At 40.7% G+C, this 16,249-nt stretch overlaps 1 protein-coding gene across 9 annotated transcripts in view; it reads left to right on the top strand.

The window, feature by feature from the left end:
• triob (trio Rho guanine nucleotide exchange factor b) overlaps nt 1-16,249 on the top strand; it is a 137,955-nt gene that overhangs the window by 80,330 nt on the left and 41,376 nt on the right. For all 9 annotated transcript variants that reach the window (XR_004929018.1, XM_036130620.1, XM_036130619.1 and 6 more), the window contains 19 exons: nt 2,612-2,731; nt 3,906-4,004; nt 4,126-4,218; nt 4,506-4,655; nt 4,765-4,879; nt 5,449-5,564; nt 7,358-7,480; nt 7,778-7,972; nt 8,366-8,481; nt 9,652-9,718; nt 9,835-9,944; nt 10,055-10,124; nt 10,769-10,858; nt 11,022-11,114; nt 11,306-11,417; nt 12,217-12,407; nt 12,545-12,646; nt 14,492-14,631; nt 15,953-16,052. Coding sequence is in view for 8 of the 9 variants with exons in the window: in XM_036130620.1 (XP_035986513.1) it covers nt 2,612-2,731; nt 3,906-4,004; nt 4,126-4,218; nt 4,506-4,655; nt 4,765-4,879; nt 5,449-5,564; nt 7,358-7,480; nt 7,778-7,972; nt 8,366-8,481; nt 9,652-9,718; nt 9,835-9,944; nt 10,055-10,124; nt 10,769-10,858; nt 11,022-11,114; nt 11,306-11,417; nt 12,217-12,407; nt 12,545-12,646; nt 14,492-14,631; nt 15,953-16,052 (2,202 nt within the window). In the remaining variant the exon portion in view is untranslated. The remainder of the gene's footprint in view (nt 1-2,611; nt 2,732-3,905; nt 4,005-4,125; nt 4,219-4,505; nt 4,656-4,764; nt 4,880-5,448; nt 5,565-7,357; nt 7,481-7,777; nt 7,973-8,365; nt 8,482-9,651; nt 9,719-9,834; nt 9,945-10,054; nt 10,125-10,768; nt 10,859-11,021; nt 11,115-11,305; nt 11,418-12,216; nt 12,408-12,544; nt 12,647-14,491; nt 14,632-15,952; nt 16,053-16,249) is intronic.

Below are 16,249 nucleotides of genomic sequence, written 5' to 3'. Positions count from 1 at the left end.
TTTCCAAACCTCTCTTTAAGTGCTGCTTGGCTCTTGGACAACTCTACATTATGCTTTTGACTAATGTTTTAGAAGATTAGTCAAAAACATAACAAGGCTTCTTTCTAAATTCCGATTTCTGCTGGATTCTGCTGGAAACGCTAGGATTAATACTGACAAATGGTCTGAATGTCATGTCATTAGAAATATCACAAATGAGGAGAAACATAGATATGTTTAATACTAATTTTACTCGCTGTAAATAAGATCTTAAAAATTGGTGAAGTTGTTAAACAGATCTATCTATCTATCTATCTATCTATCTATCTATCTATCTATCTATCTATCTATCTATCTATCTATCTATATATATATATATATATATATATATATATATATATATATATATATATATATATATATATATATGTATATATATGACCAAAATAAGGTCCTTGCATTCTACAAGTAAAATGCACAAAACATGTTCTCACTCAACTGCAAGTACAGGTACACACACAAACTCAACATATAACATATTTATCAATAACACATCAGGCATCATAGCGAGAAGAAGGATTGTTGTTTTAGTGAAGCGTGGCTATTCTCTGCTTGTTTTCATTCAGTACTTGTGCCCAATTACAGCCTGGCACTCATTTGGAGCAATTTTGCCTGTTGATATTTCAAAGCAAAACAAAAGATTATAGAAAACTCTTATCATACTGATGCAGGAGAGTAGTTTACATGAGAAAAAAAACTAGATAAAAGCAGTGGCGGAACTGAAAGTGAAGCAACGGGAAAAGCGACACACAATTATTATTTTTTTACGTTTAACTAAAGGTTCCTGACACATTGCAGCAATTGCTGTGATCTGCCACAATGATGGCTGTATGATCCAAGCATGATACTAGCACTAGAATAATACAGTACGCTTCAGTGTACATAAGACAATATGTTCCAAATTCTAGCATGTATATTTTGTTGCATTTCTAATTCTAGATTTTAGGTTTTAAGCAATGGACAGATATTATCTCTGAGCGATTCCCAGATCCTAATTTTGTGGCCGATTTCCAAGCTGTCACTTGCTATTGCTAATTTGAAAAAAAAAAAAAAAACATTTTCTCTTTGATATCTAAATTAAGCAACAGTAAGTACTTTTTTATAGATTTTTTGCTGTGAGGGGTCTTAAATAAATATTTTCCTTATAGTCCCATTCCATAGGGAGCAGTGTGCTGCCGGCAGTGAGTGGCGCAATCTATGGCCAAAGGTTTTGCTCATGGAGCCTGAGTGACAAACCCGGGATTGAACCACCGACCTTCAGGAGCCTCTCCAAGAGACAAACTCCCGGCTCTCTAACCACTAGGCCACCACTCCCACATTTAGTCATTCATAACAGTAGCGGAGGCAGTGGCTGTTTTTAATGCGTGAATGAGCAGCTGCTGTTAAAGTGTTTTTACTAATGTTTTCAAAAGACAAAACGATTACAGGGTTCACTGTAGAATCTTATTGTAGTAATTCTAAAACCCCGGCCTATTATATAGGTAAAGAGAATGTATATTTTTATCTTAACTCTAAGATTCCTACAAGGCTGCGAGCATTTCTAAGTCCAGCGTGTTCGGTAACGAGACTGAAAATATTGAAAATAGCTAACTCTGAGCCTTCTTCACTCGGTAACAGCAATCACACCGAAGAGTGTTGAGACCCGGTGGATTATTATTATTTTATGTTTTCGACGTTCATAACTGACCAGTCCTGATCCACTGCCAATTTCTGAGACACCTCTACTTATTACCACTAATTGTAATATCTTTGTATATTACATTGTCTGTATTATGCCGATATAGTTCCAGAGGTGCTTATCTGTTAAGGTTGTTATCTGTGTGCATTTTAAATGATGCACATTTCAAATAAATGGGAGCTAATGCTCGAAAAGGCACGAGCGGGGATTACCACAAGTTCATCAGACTTGCATGGGAAACGAAAGAAAAACGGAGGGGTATGACTGTATGACGGGAAAAGTACATTAAATGGATTCCATGCTACCTCGGGACATTGCAGGAATAATGGAAACATTGTGCCAGGAGCCTAAAACAGGAGTCAGGGTTGCATCATCACTTTTATAGCTGGGCGTCAGCTGCAGCTCTGGCCGTCACCCACACAGCAAGTGCGCCTGCTGAGTCAGAGAGGGAGGGAGATGTCTTTGTGAGTGTGCCCTTCGGCTAGAGCTAGGCAAGCATAACTACAAGCAAAATGGTCTTTAGAGCTGCTGGTTGCATGTGTGTGAGTTGTGTGTGTGTGTGGGTGGGGGGGGGGGGGAGTACAGTAGGTTACATGGTTACTCAGAGGTGGGGAAATGTAAAAGTCAAGAATAAAGCTGAAAAGTCAGAAAGTTTAAACTCTGACAAATTGGAACACTAGATAAGCTTCTCAATTGGAAACAGTAAAAAAGCGAAGATGCAATATATGGTGTGAACTTGTATAGTAACTGGAAAAAAACACATAAATTAATAAATAAGACATTCATAAAGCTGTTGTTTAGTAGATTTATAGAAGGCAGTGATAAAATATCACGCCAAGAAATGAAATTATCTGGTCTACAACATAAATAATGTGCTTCCTGTGTTGCCTGCAGGTCTTGGGTTGGATCCGTAACGGGGAGTCGATGCTCAACGCCGGTCTCATCACAGCCAGCTCATTGCAAGAAGCTGAGCAGCTGCAGAAAGAACATGAGCAATTTCAGCATGCAATTGAGGTTTGAGGAAAAATCTTTTTCTTCATATTAAGAACAAAACAAGACACATTTTCATTATTGTTTGCTGTTTTCCTTCAGTTTTAATGTTCAGTTGTTGTTGTTTTTTTGCCCTTTTACTGGGTGTATGATGATTTGTGTTTTACTGAATTACTCTTTCCTGTCTTCTGCTTAACCATTGCCTTTTGACCTTTATCCTTCACCTTTTCCTTTCAGACATACCCCAGGTTCTTCTCAATCTGCACCTCATTTTTATAAACTCACACATGTATAGTTATGATAGCCGATTTACACATCTCCCTCTTTCTGCTTATCTTGTGTCTTTACTTTCTCGTCTTTTTTTGTTGAAAAGAAATGTGTGACTAAAATCTTTAACTGCAATGTTAAATATTGAATAACCACGATGGGTCCAGTTGATAAATAAACATAAAACAATGATCTAAAACCTCCATGTTGCACATCCTACAGACACTAAGAATATACATTGATAATAATTCCAAAGATGGCAGGAAATCCTTCTTTTTTTTTCACTTTAATTACTTTATTTTGCCCGACTTAACATAATGAATGGTTAAGTCATGTTTTCTCCAGAATTTGCACCTTACATGCATTGTGAAATGCTGCTTGTATATTATTAGTCTTAACTCTAGCTTCATTTAATGCACCAATCTGTTTTGAGGCTGATTTCCGGTGTCTGGTTCTGTAAAGCTTGGATCTGCCAATACCAACTTTGGCTGCTCTCATTTCCACTCTTAAAGAATAAGAATCCTAAGTGCTTAAATAGGAGGCATCCGTGCTTCTTCTCTTGTTTCCTTGAAGACATTTCTCCTCTCATTCAAAAGGCTTCTTAAATTCTGAGGATGGTTGGTAGTAAGTAGGATTATAAGCCCTGACACACCAAACAGTGTTGCTGTCGACATTTAGCTAAGGTGCATTTACTGACTGGAAAAATATACGATTTTCAAGTCTCTCTGTAGATACTCAGGAATCACGGTTGATCAAGCTGATAATAGTTTTTTTCCATTTACCAGCCCATTTCACAGTTGGCTCTAATCTTGCTTCACTAAAAAGCCATATGGGACCAGCACAAACCTATGATCATTTTTATTGATATATCTGTTTTTTTTTATTTTATATACTGTTAAAGTCTGTTGTTTTTATGGCGCTGTTAATGCAGAAAACCCATCAGAGTGCGCTGCAGGTGCAGCAGAAGGCCGAGGCACTTCTCCAGGCAAACCACTACGACATGGATATGATCAGAGACTGCGCTGAAAAGGTCTGGCTTGTTTTTATGCATCTTTGTGAGAAAAAAAAATGCATTAAATCAGTGGCGGCAGTACTGCGTGGGTTTTCATAAATTCATTTTGAAAAATCTGATGAGTTTTGTCGACTTGAAGGTGGCGGACCACTGGCAGCAGCTGATGCTGAAGATGGAGGACAGACTGAAACTGGTTAACGCATCTGTGGCCTTCTACAAAACCTCTGAACAGGTACTTGTGTCGAACAGGACAGGAACGTGCATCTCGTATGGTGCTACTTGGACAATTGTAGTTCTACAGGGATTATTAGCTGTGGTAGAGAGAGTTGTGCACCAGGTAAACCTGATCTTCTGAAAAAAAAAAATGCAAAAATATGATAGTCGTGTTTATTTTATTTCAATGTTTGGGTACACATGAGAAAAATCAGTCATTTTGAACTTCAAATTGAAAGGGCCAAGTTTTATTTCTGCGTACGTTCAGAGCCGATTTAGAAGCCGTATCGTGTTTGTGTGCATCAGGTGTGCAGCGTTCTGGAAAGCCTGGAACAGGAGTACAAGCGTGAAGAGGACTGGTGTGGCGGGGCTGATAAACTGGGGCCCAACTGTGAGACCGATCATGTCACGCCTATGATCAGCAAACATCTGGAGCAGAAAGAGGCATTTCTCAAAGTGAGGGGGGGGGGGGACAAAAAGACCATGTGTTTCAGTGATTTCTGAGCTGATTCTCAAAGATGATCTGACTGATGATGATCATTTCCTCGACTCTGTGTGTTTACAGGCTTGTACGTTAGCCAGGCGTAATGCGGACGTGTTCTTGAAGTATCTGCACAGAAACAGCGTCAACATGCCCGGCATGCTGTCCCATGTCAAAGCTCCAGAGACTCAGGTCAAAAGTATGTAAACGACAACATTTACTGTCATCGTTTCTGTATCTTTGTTTTGCGTTTTGATTTCTTTAAAACGCTAATTGAAGTGTAATTCACTCTGTACCAGAGCCTTACTCTGCCCAATATCATAATTGAATCAGGAAACAGGTGAGGGTGGGATGAGTGCTGGGCATGGTCTGGGCTACTAGTGAAAGCTAAATAAATGCTAAATAAAGTAACTGAATGCTAAGCTAATAATATTGAGGCACAAGACGGAGCAGCTTTGATACTCCACGGCGGCAGAGCTGCTGACATGTCAGTTTCTCCAAGTGACATCACACAAAAACTTTTGAACCAATAGCAATACTGATTCGAAATTCAATGCAAGACACTTGTTGAACCTCAGGAGGGCGCCACACTGACAAATATACAGTAAAATGTCAAAATAGTCACCAGGATATGTAGACTGCAATATAAGATAACCATGTAAGCAAAAAAAAGTTCATTTGGGGGTGAGTTACCCTTTGGTTTGTCTTAAGTTTGCAGATGTACTGTAATTGTGTAGAATAAACCAAGATTTTGTGTTCTTTCATCAGATATCTTGAATGAGTTGCTGCAGAGGGAGAACAGAGTCCTCCACTTCTGGACCATGAGGAAGAGGAGGCTGGATCAGTGTCAGCAATATGTGGTGTTTGAAAGAAGTGCCAAACAGGTGTGTGCTTGAGCATTTATACGTGTTCACACTGCAGGGAAATGCGACCCAAATCCGATCTTTTCGTTCATATGCGACCCGTATCGGTCTTTTTCCATGGCAGTGTAAACGGCCCAATTCCGATTTTTTTTTTCACCCCCCAGAAAATCCGATCTGTGCCACTTCCATATGTGGTACTAATTCCGGTACGTATCAGATTTTTTTTCAAAGCGTCTGCAGTCTGAACGGTCATGTCGCATTTTATCCATCTTTTTACTTTCCTGTCTCTCAGGGCAGACAGCAGTCTGACGCCGGCAGCATTTAATAGTAATATGAACGGCCACCTCAGAAAAATCCGATTTCAGCAAAAAATCTGAATTTAGCATCAAGACCTGCAGTGTGAACGTAGCCTTAGTGTTTTGCCATAATGACACAGTTGAAACAGACTAATGTAAGTTGGTTAAGTTGGACTCTTTCATTTTGGCCGAACATTTGCAGGGTATAAACTTTCAATACCCCTGAATAGTATGCTGACCCCTTGAACTGTTTTTCACGTTTCCAATGATAACATTAAAGCAGCAGCTGACATCAACAGGGATAATCTGACCTTCATGAAACAAAGTCCTCATTGATAGGAAGGCATAAGAAACCCCATTTGCAGTTTCCCACGAGCCATGGAGGAGACACAGCAAGCGTGTAAAAGACGGTTGTTGTCTCTTTTTTCCAGGTTTAATCAAAAGCCCAGCGTTCAGACCTAAATCCAAATGATGATCAGTGTCAGGACTCTAAAACTGATGTTCACTGATGCTCTCTAACTTATCTGCAAAACGTCACTATATGGCCATCGCAGACAGAGATGGACATAAAAGAAATTACTGCAGTAAGTGCAGTGAACATTATTGACTTTGAATTGTTGAAAGAACCAGTTTTCATCAAAGATAGGCTCTACATTCTGTTGGTCTAAGCTACAAAATCACTAGAGTACGTAACACATTAAGGTTTTAATCTGCAATGTGAAAACATGTTTGTTTGTTTTTTGTTGTTTTTTTGGAAAAGTTCAAGAGGTTTAAATAGTTTTCCAAGTGTGTAGCTGCTAAAGTGTGCTGCATGGTGTGCTGCCGCTGTGTAACACCATACGCTTGGCTCCCTCTTGTGGCGTGTGGACAACACATTCCTGGAGCATACATTTCTTGGCCCGTAAGCCTTAAGTGACATCATACTTGTTTTCTGGAGCATGGCTGCACTAAAACTTTCCAGGTTTTATCCCCAGGGTCTGAACGCGTTTTGGTCTCACAGTTTGACTGGACCAGTTCTGCCATTGCGAGCCGGGGCGGTATCACCTCCAGGGCCTGGTTTTTAAAGTACACAGGCAGTAAAAAAAAAGAAAAAAAGAAGACACTAAGTAGGACATTCTAAAAATAAAAAGAGGAAAAAGATTAAGAAATGGAGCAAAACTAAAAATATACTTGATAAAATGACATCTTATGGAACAGCTGCATATTTAAAAATCAAGCTGACAGCATTGTTACTGTTTGGATTAGCAGTGCCTCATACTCTTAACAATAAACCAAGATTGTCATATTGTGAAATCTTTAAAAGGACTAGGTAAGGTGAAAATAATGTGCTTAAATAAACATAGCAGTAGTTAAGATTTTAGTAAAGTTTTAATTTCATATTTCCTTTTCAGTGTATTTCTGATATAGTTCCAGCACGTTAGAATGCGTGGCGTCTTTACACTATCAGACTGAGACTTGTGGGTTATCTGAAATCACTGCGTTGTCTCTGCCCTCCCTCCTGATTGGTGCTTTGCTCAGGCCCTGGAGTGGATCCACGACACCGGGGAGTTCTACCTGTCCACGCACACGTCCACCGGCTCCAGCATTCACCACACGCAGGAGCTGCTGAAGGAGCACGAAGACTTCCAGATCACAGCAAAGGTATGCGCACGTCTGCGTCCGCTCGCTGCCCGGAAAGCCAAAAGGAGGCGGGAGCGAGCTTTTTTCACCTGGTTTTAACGCGTTGCGGCGGCTCGCTGCGGAGCCCGGCCGTGAGGCCCCTTTCCGGGGCAATGCCATTGTCCTCTTTGCTGTGTCACTGTTATTGTGTGTCAGAGAGCACGCTATTGTGTCCACCAAGCAGCACATGACTCCGAACTCTTTCTGTCGCTCGTCTACCTTTTCTCTGTGGGCCGCTGCCTCTCTCCCCGCCCTCCCTGAATGTCCCTCTATTGACAGCAAACCAAAGAGCGGGTGAAGCTGTTGATCCAGCTGGCGGATGGGTTTTGTGACAAGGGCCACGCCCACGCCCTGGAGATAAAGAAATGGGTGTCGTCCGTGGACAAGCGCTACAGGGACTTCTCTCTCCGCATGGACAAATACCGCACCAGCTTGGAAACGGCGCTTGGCATCTCCTCCGACTCAAACAAGGCCGTAAGTCATTTGTCTTTGAGTGCCTGTCGCCGTAATCATATATGTATAATGCATCGAGAAACTGGCAGAAAAATCATATTTACTTAAATCTGCTGCATTTTTGTAAAAATAAGACTTATGACTACCCTGTTGGATCTAAACAGGATTTGTTTGGCTTTATGGTTCTTTTTTTTTTTTTTTTTTTTTTTTTAACAAGCCAGGCCCCGTTGCCGCGTTTTACATTATTGTGTGCATAAAGCAGATGGTCCAATCTCATCGTCTGTTGCTGCGTGTTCCTGTTCAAACTTTGTTTAATGAACATCTGCCAACAGAAGGCAAACACAGCACAGTGCTGCATAACCCGCGCCGCTGTCAATGTGCCGCATAATAACCCCAACCCCGCTGTGTGTTCAGAGCAAAGAGCTCCAACTGGACATCATCCCCGCCACTGCTCCGGGGTCAGAGGTCAAGTTACGGGACGCTGCCCATGAACTCAACGAGGAGAAGAGGAAGTCGGCCCGAAGAAAAGAGTAAGAATTGTAGATCTTTATTTTTTTCTGGTTGCCTGGTAGCTCCTGATTCTTGAATTTATGGTTTCCTGAAAAAGAAGAGCGTTAAAACCGGAGCTTTTCCTTTTTGTGTTCATGCTGTGGCACGCGTAAGTTATGGTTCCCTAAGACAAGAAGTATTCTTTAGACAAGTAAGAAAGCACAAGGCAGCCGAAAGTTCAGCTTAAGGGTGCTAAAGGATGATTCTGTGATGTTTGGGAAAGTGGCTGTCGCATGATGCTATGCTTAACCTAAATAACCACCGGAAAGACCGTTTTAAAGGTAAAGTCTGCAGATTGAACTGGAGTTTATTAGGCGAAAATAGTTTTTTTGGGGATTTGTGCCGAAAGCATGAGGGAGTCGGAGGAAATATTTGCTGAGAGTCAGACTATTGGAGATCAGACAGACTGTCACCCTACCCAGGCATTTAGAAGCGCCCTATGGCAAGCCCATTCTGCCTTTAATCAGAGATGGTGACTCAATCTTGAGACCCTGACTTGAATCCCTTTCAGGTCACAGAAAAAGATCCGACTCAACTTTGACTTTGTGCCCTAAAGACTTGAGGCTTGACTTGTACTGCTGCTCTTATTAACTTGTGTAAGGAAAAGTAAAAGGAAGCTGCTTTATAAGCCACAGATTCTAGCTTTGACAGGTGAATGCACTGCTGGCATGTTTGAATTTAAAAGGATGTGTTTGGTTATTAGCCAGGGGCATTTGTAGATTATGAGCTGTTAGTGGCTCATAACAATCTTTTTATGTTAGCTTCAGAATCATGACTACAGGAATGTTTCTCCAAACAAACGCTGTATCAAATATCTCATTTAGGAAACAAAATAAACACAATGAAGACAGGGATAAACAGGCATTACGTACGCCTTTACAAAGACAAAATAAAAAGCGCCCTGTTTTTGATTCACTCAGAAATTCAACATATGTTCAAACCTTTTCTTGTAGCATAAATTTCTGAGCAAAACATTTTGCTTTACTCTGTGTGAAACACTCACAGTTGTAGAGGCAAAGAGTACCATGACCTAAAATTTATTTGGATTATTTTTGCTTTATTTTATTTATTTATTTTACCCATAGTCAACTAAACCAGGATTTAATGTATATTTGGTTTACTACCTTATGTTGTTTTTCTCTGTCTTGCAGATTTATAATGGCCGAGCTGATTCAAACAGAGAAAGCATACGTCAGAGACCTGCGTGAATGTATGGATGTGAGTATGGCGTTGGAAGCTTACAGCGTTGTTTATTACATCTGACACGTTCTCATTGCTTCAGCTAGATGCGTCGGTGCCCGATAAACTGTTTTTCGGTCTTTGTGCTGCCGCAGACTTACCTGTGGGAAATGACCAGCGGTGTGGAGGAGATTCCTCCTGGTATTGTCAACAAGGAACACATCATCTTTGGCAACATGCAGGACCTCTACGAGTTTCATCACAAGTCAGTTGTGCGGCAATCTGTGACGATGTTCCTGATCTAGTCTCAGAAACGGATTCTCTATTTTGGCTGGACTGAAGTTTTACAGCAGCAATCTTTTCCTCTCCAAACAGTATCTTCCTGAAGGAGCTGGAGAAGTACGAGCAGCTTCCAGAGGACGTTGGTCATTGTTTTGTGACCTGGGTAGGACAGCACTTTTAATAAAATCTGTGTTTATGTCGCTTTCATTTCCGCTCGTTGGGATCACACTTTTACAGCACAATAATCTTAAATATGTCACATTTATCTTTAGATTTGTATTGTTACCAGCAGTTTTTTTATGAACTTATTGTACACTATTGCCGTGGATTACTACAGTGGAACCTTTCTGAGAAGCTGTCCTTCATTGTGCATCATACTATCGATCGATAGACAGATGTACATATCTGACTGATGCATAAAAAGTAGTTTTGAATCTTTGTAGAAAGTGGGAAGGATTTAAATAATTAATATCCATACATGAAGCAGAAACCCTTCATGTTTGTACATGCTCTTGGTTGATGCACTTCTAAAATGAACATTGTGTGAATTAATAGTTTTGATATATTTAATGGATACAAAACAATTGTGACTTTTTAGGATCTGACCCACCACAGCCGAAAATTGGCTAATTCTGCTGATTGATTAAATTTATTGGGAAAGACTGAAATGAATTTAAATGACCAAATACTTGAGGGATGTTAAAAAAAAAAAAAAAAAAAAAAAAAACAATCCTGTGGCTGCTGTATACCATTAAAATTCTTATTTATATCCCACGTGAAACACATTAATGTAACCTTTTTGTCCAGGCTGATAAGTTCCAGATGTATGTGAACTACTGTAAGAACAAACCCGACTCCACTCAGCTCATCCTGGAGCATGCTGGACCCTACTTTGATGTAAGTTTTGCAATATCCTACAAACTCTGACTTCCAGCACACTCTCTCTCTCTCTTTCTCCTTAAAAGGTTGAATAACAAAACAAACAGATATTCAATATACCTAGATATAGATATAATATACATAGTTTAAAAAATGTTACTGAGACCATTTTGATCCGCAGGAAATTCAACAAAGACATCGCCTTGCCAACTCCATCTCCTCTTACCTCATCAAGCCCGTCCAGCGAATCACAAAATACCAGCTACTCCTGAAGGTAGAGCACATGTCAAATGCATTTCTGAGACTCCATCAGTCGCCTGCAAGTTTTTTTTTTTTTGTTTTTTTTTTCATTTTGGAAGTTGAAAAGACGGACCTGATGAAAGTCGTGGGAACTATCAGCAGCACCTTTGGGTTCATAGGGTGGTTTCTGAGCCGTGTTTCTGTGTGTGTGTCCTTCCCCTGCAGGAGCTGTTGACGTGCTGTGAGGAGGGGAAAGGTGAGATCAAGGATGGCCTTGAAGTGATGCTCAGCGTTCCAAAGAAAGCCAATGATGCCATGCACCTCTCTATGCTGGAAGGTGTGTAAAAAGCAGACACTAGACATACATATGCAAGATCGGTGTATTTTTTCATAAGGGAAAAAAAAAGTTTCCCACTCTGATAAGCAGTAATTGAACTGCCTTGATATTATCATTTTTTAAGCCTTTTAACTATGTCACCTACTTTTTAGCAGTAAGAAAGGATCAAATGTAATCTTTACCTTTGACCCAAACTCCAGTGTGTTTTTTGTAGGGTTTTATGTGATAGACTGACACAAATTAGTTTATGATTGTGAAGTAGATAAAACCTATTTAGTTTCAAAGGTTCTCATTTTTTTTAAAATACAAAGACATAAGAATGTAGCATACATTTACATTCCAGCCCCGATCAGTCAACACTTCTCCTCCATCACAATCTTCCCTCGGCATAATCCTGCAGCCGCCATGTTTCACCGCACAGATGCCTATTTTCATGATTGTTAGATCTTTCACTGCACATCAGGTTTCACACGCAGGCCGGAAAGACAGACTTTGGTCTCATTTGACCAGAGCACCTCCATGTTTGCTGCGTCCCCTGCAGGGTTTATAGCAGTCTTTAAACATGACTTATTTCATTTATGACTTTCCTTGAACAATGCCTTTCTTCTCTCCAGTTTGTGCAATAACATTAGAGTTCCCAGCAGTCTTCTGGCTGCTTCTCCCTGTAGAAGTAAAGCATTTAAATAGCAGACATTTAGAAGCCTGGAAAATGCGAATAACTACATTTTTTTAAAAAAAAATTGCACTTGCACCACACATTTTATCGTCTGCTTGATCGGCCCCTTTTGTGCCTTCTCAGGGTTTGACGGGAACATAGACTCCCAGGGAGAGCTGATACTCCAGGAGTCCTTCCAGGTGTGGGATCCCAAGACCCTGATCCGGAAAGGCCGCGAGAGACATCTGTTTCTCTTTGAGATGTCCATGGTCTTCAGCAAGGAAGTTAAAGACTCCAACGGTCGCAGTAAATACCTCTACAAGAGCAAGCTCTTTGTAAGAAGATCCCTCATTTGCTAGAATAGACATGTATTGTATAGGTCAACACAAACTCTGGAGTTCTGATATAGGGGAATTTCTAATTTGCTGTTGTGTTTTTTTTGTTTCTTTTTTTTTTTTTTTTGCTCCCAAAGACGTCAGAGCTTGGAGTGACAGAACATGTGGAGGGCGATCCCTGTAAGTTCGCCTTGTGGCTTGGCAGGACGCCGACCTCAGACAACAAGATTGTTCTCAAGGTATTAACGAGAAATGTTCCGTACATTGACAGCTGGAGTTTTATCATTTAGTCACTAATGACGGCAGTGTTCATATAAGGGGCTAAGACTGAGTCCCCTTTCACCCCTTGCCCATCATTCTTGACTTTTCCTAAGGGAAAGGTGCTCTAATCGTTTTTGGGGGGTTTAGGGAAAAGGAGCATCGTTTCCCATCTTTGAAAGCAGATTTATTTTAAGGGCCACACCTGGAAATTAAAGCTTTTCACACAAATCCACTAACCAATCTAAACTGATTCACTTAGGCAGTCAGACTGGCTATTAATATACTTAAAACATAGTTTAGTTTTGTTAGTATATTGGCAATATATTAAAATTAACGTACATTACATTTTAAATACATAAAAGTTGATTCTTTTGTCAGTAGGGTACGATTGGCATTCTATTTTTGTTGTGAACAAGCATTAAAAATATTTGGGAAACAAAGATGTCAAATGCAATGAAAAACTAATTTACATTTCCTGCTACTCTGCATCAGCACTCTTGTGTTTGTTTCGTCATAGATTTAAAAATATTCAGCTTGACAGGACCTTCTTTGTGCATTTATTTTAGTTTTTCTTAACTCTGAATCTTGAGGAATCGTCTCCTCCGAAAGGGCTATGCTTGCGCTCATAATTTCTTTTCAAATGGGAAAACTTTATTATAACTACGGTCCCATGGCGATTTTTTTTTTTTTTTTTTTTTTTTTTTTTTACAGTTAATCTGGAACGCATCGCTCTCTTCCAGACTCGGCTCCTACGGCCGAGGATGCATCAATTTGCGAACGGCTTTGAGAGTAAAGTGAAAGCGCTTTGCTCGCGATGCAGCGCCGATTTCCAGCTGACACCGACTTGCTGTCGGCGCATCGTTGGCATGGAGATGACAGCCCACGTTGCTCTGTTACATACATGGTCTTTGCGTTATCAAAATGCAGCGCATACAATACCATGCCAGCTGAGTATGGAAATGAGAATATAGTGAAAACAAAAAAAAACACAGCTTGGGGGGGGGTAAAGATCTGACCATTGGTCATCTGTTGAGGACCACTGAACTCTACCTTCAAAGTCTCTTTCGTTCACTTATATTAAGGGCGGGTGGTGGAGTGGGCTTTTACTTGCTGCCATTTATTAATCTGAACACGCGCAGACATTTTCATAGACAATAATGAGTCATAATTCAAACTCATCAGCAACTAATAGCTCTCATCCAGTGAGTCAGACGTAATGTTTTCTGCAGCTACAGGTATGTTTCTGACGCCGATCTAAACCCGCTTGTGGCTGGCGTCATGTTTATGTGAGACTCACAGAATCGACGGGCAAAAGAGACAGGCAAGGAAACCGCCATATAAGGCCAAAGCTGCAGGAATAATGTCTCAGCTGAAGGACGACTAAACAACGAACAAGGCCGAGATGCTTGTTAATATGTTACGGTGCAAGCACTGAAGCAGCCATGGAAGCTGCTAAAATAGAAAGAGAGTGAAAGCTGTTCAGATTATAAACATGTTAAATGTTCTTATTCTCTGAGTCGTCCTTTTTTGAGTTTATTGATCATGAAATAGTGGCTCCAAAAAGATGTTATGGTTCTAACGGTTTGTAGGCAATTATCGCCACAACTAACGTCGCTCTGTGGCCGGTACACGCTTACACGATGCCGCGGGTCAACCGGCCGCTCTTCACTAAACAAAGCCCCTGCCTTTAGCCTTTCTTTGAGGAAAAATCTGATGTTCTGCATCTTTTGCGTATTATTTTAAAGAGAGCAGACGAGACGGAAGTGCCATCATGAGTTTTCCACGTGTAGCTTTGTCTGAACTGTCCGTGTGCTTCGCCGCAGGCATCGAGCATAGAGAACAAGCAGGACTGGATCAAGCACATCAGGGAAGTCATCCAGGAGCGAACGACCCTCCTGCGAGGAGCTCTGAAGGAGCCCATTCACATCCCCAAGGCCACTACTGCGAAACATAAAGGCAGACGGTAAGCGAGGCGGTTCGGATAAGTAAGTTAGTTTTGTCATCCTGACTGCTAGACACAGCAGTCGATTGCACACACAGACAATATACAACATGAGTAAAAGGTGCGTTTGAAAAGTATGTATACCCCTTGTGCTTTTAAATGTTTTACTTTTTAGGATTTTGCGTGAAGGACAAAGTATTGCATGATTTTGAATTGGAGTGAAAAGTGTTTATAGTTTTCAAGTTTTTACAAATAAAACTCTAAACAGCGTGGGGTGTGGTTGCATTCAGTCCCCTTAACTCTGATATCCCTAAATACAATCCTGGGCTACCAATTTCCTTTAGAAGTCACGTAATTGGTAAATAGGGTGCATGTGGATGTAATTGCAGTACAAATAAGTTTTTTTTTTTGTTTGTTTGTTTTTTTCCTTGTCCTGGCAATGTAGCAATAACAATTGTTGACTCAATGCCAAAAAGAGCCCGACAGATTTTACTTTGACAAGTAAAATCCCCAGAGGTTTGTTACAGAATCATTATTGGGGGGGGGGGGGGGGGGGAGCAAATCGGCATCACAAAGAACAAGAAACACAGCAGATAGTTGTGGAGACACCAAAAACAACGTTAGGTTCGAAAATACCTGAATAATCTCAAACGTCACAATCCACCATCTGAAAATAAGACGTATGCCACTCTTAAATCTATGGAAAATAATCAGAAGCAGCATAGAGGCCCATAATAACTCTGAAGACAACTATTAGTTGTGCATCCCACTAGCAGGCCCTCTATAAAGAAAAAAAAAACCATGCGGAGATGAGAGAAGGTTTTTACAAGTCCAGTTTAAAACATGCAGAAGCAGCTGAACTTTTTAGACTCAGTGCAAAACCTTGGACATGAATCTGAACACACCACCTTCATGTTAGAACACGGTGGTGGTGGTGGCAGCATGATACTGTAGGAATTTTTCTTTGTCAGGGACTGGAACTGTGGTCTTCATGAAGTCTGATTGAACTTTAACTATTTCTGAAGAAGGTGCACAAATGTGCGTCTTCATTCGTACGCGGTGCAATGCAGAGGTGGTTTTACAGCTGAACAGAAACACATGGCACACGTTTAGGAGTTTTGCTTGTGAAAAGGTTCTTCACAACAGCCCTTCACAATAATGCACTACTTGGTGATTGTCATCTGACAAAACAATAAAACACATTGATGTTAGTGGCTATACTGTGATAACAAGTACAGAAGTTTGAGCTGTGAGAATATTTCACCAATATCTAGAAACTGTTTTTTTGTTGTTGTTTTTTTCAAAGTTATGGAAAACATTGTTATGTTTTATCTTCCTTAAGGGATGGAGAGGAGCTGGACAGCCAGGGAGATGCCAGCAGCCAACCGGATACCATCTCTATCGCCTCCCGGACCTCCCAGAACACACTGGACAGCGACAAGGTTGGAGCTCCCACACACACACACACACACACATTATTCTTTTACTTTATATCTACCAGGCAGTACCTAGGTTTGGCAGTCTGTAGACATTTCCAAGTCTCTACCTATATCACAAAGCCCACTGTTGTTTCTGGATGACAATAAGTAGCTGTTCTGTGATTGGTCAAGACCGGCGCTGTCACACATTTCCGCCAGAA

The sequence above is a fragment of the Fundulus heteroclitus genome, chromosome 3, assembly GCF_011125445.2.
Source record: "Fundulus heteroclitus isolate FHET01 chromosome 3, MU-UCD_Fhet_4.1, whole genome shotgun sequence".
Classification (NCBI taxonomy): Eukaryota; Metazoa; Chordata; class Actinopteri; order Cyprinodontiformes; family Fundulidae; genus Fundulus; species Fundulus heteroclitus.
The sequence above is the reverse complement of the archived record's forward strand: the minus strand, read 5'-3'. Positions and strand labels throughout refer to the sequence as shown.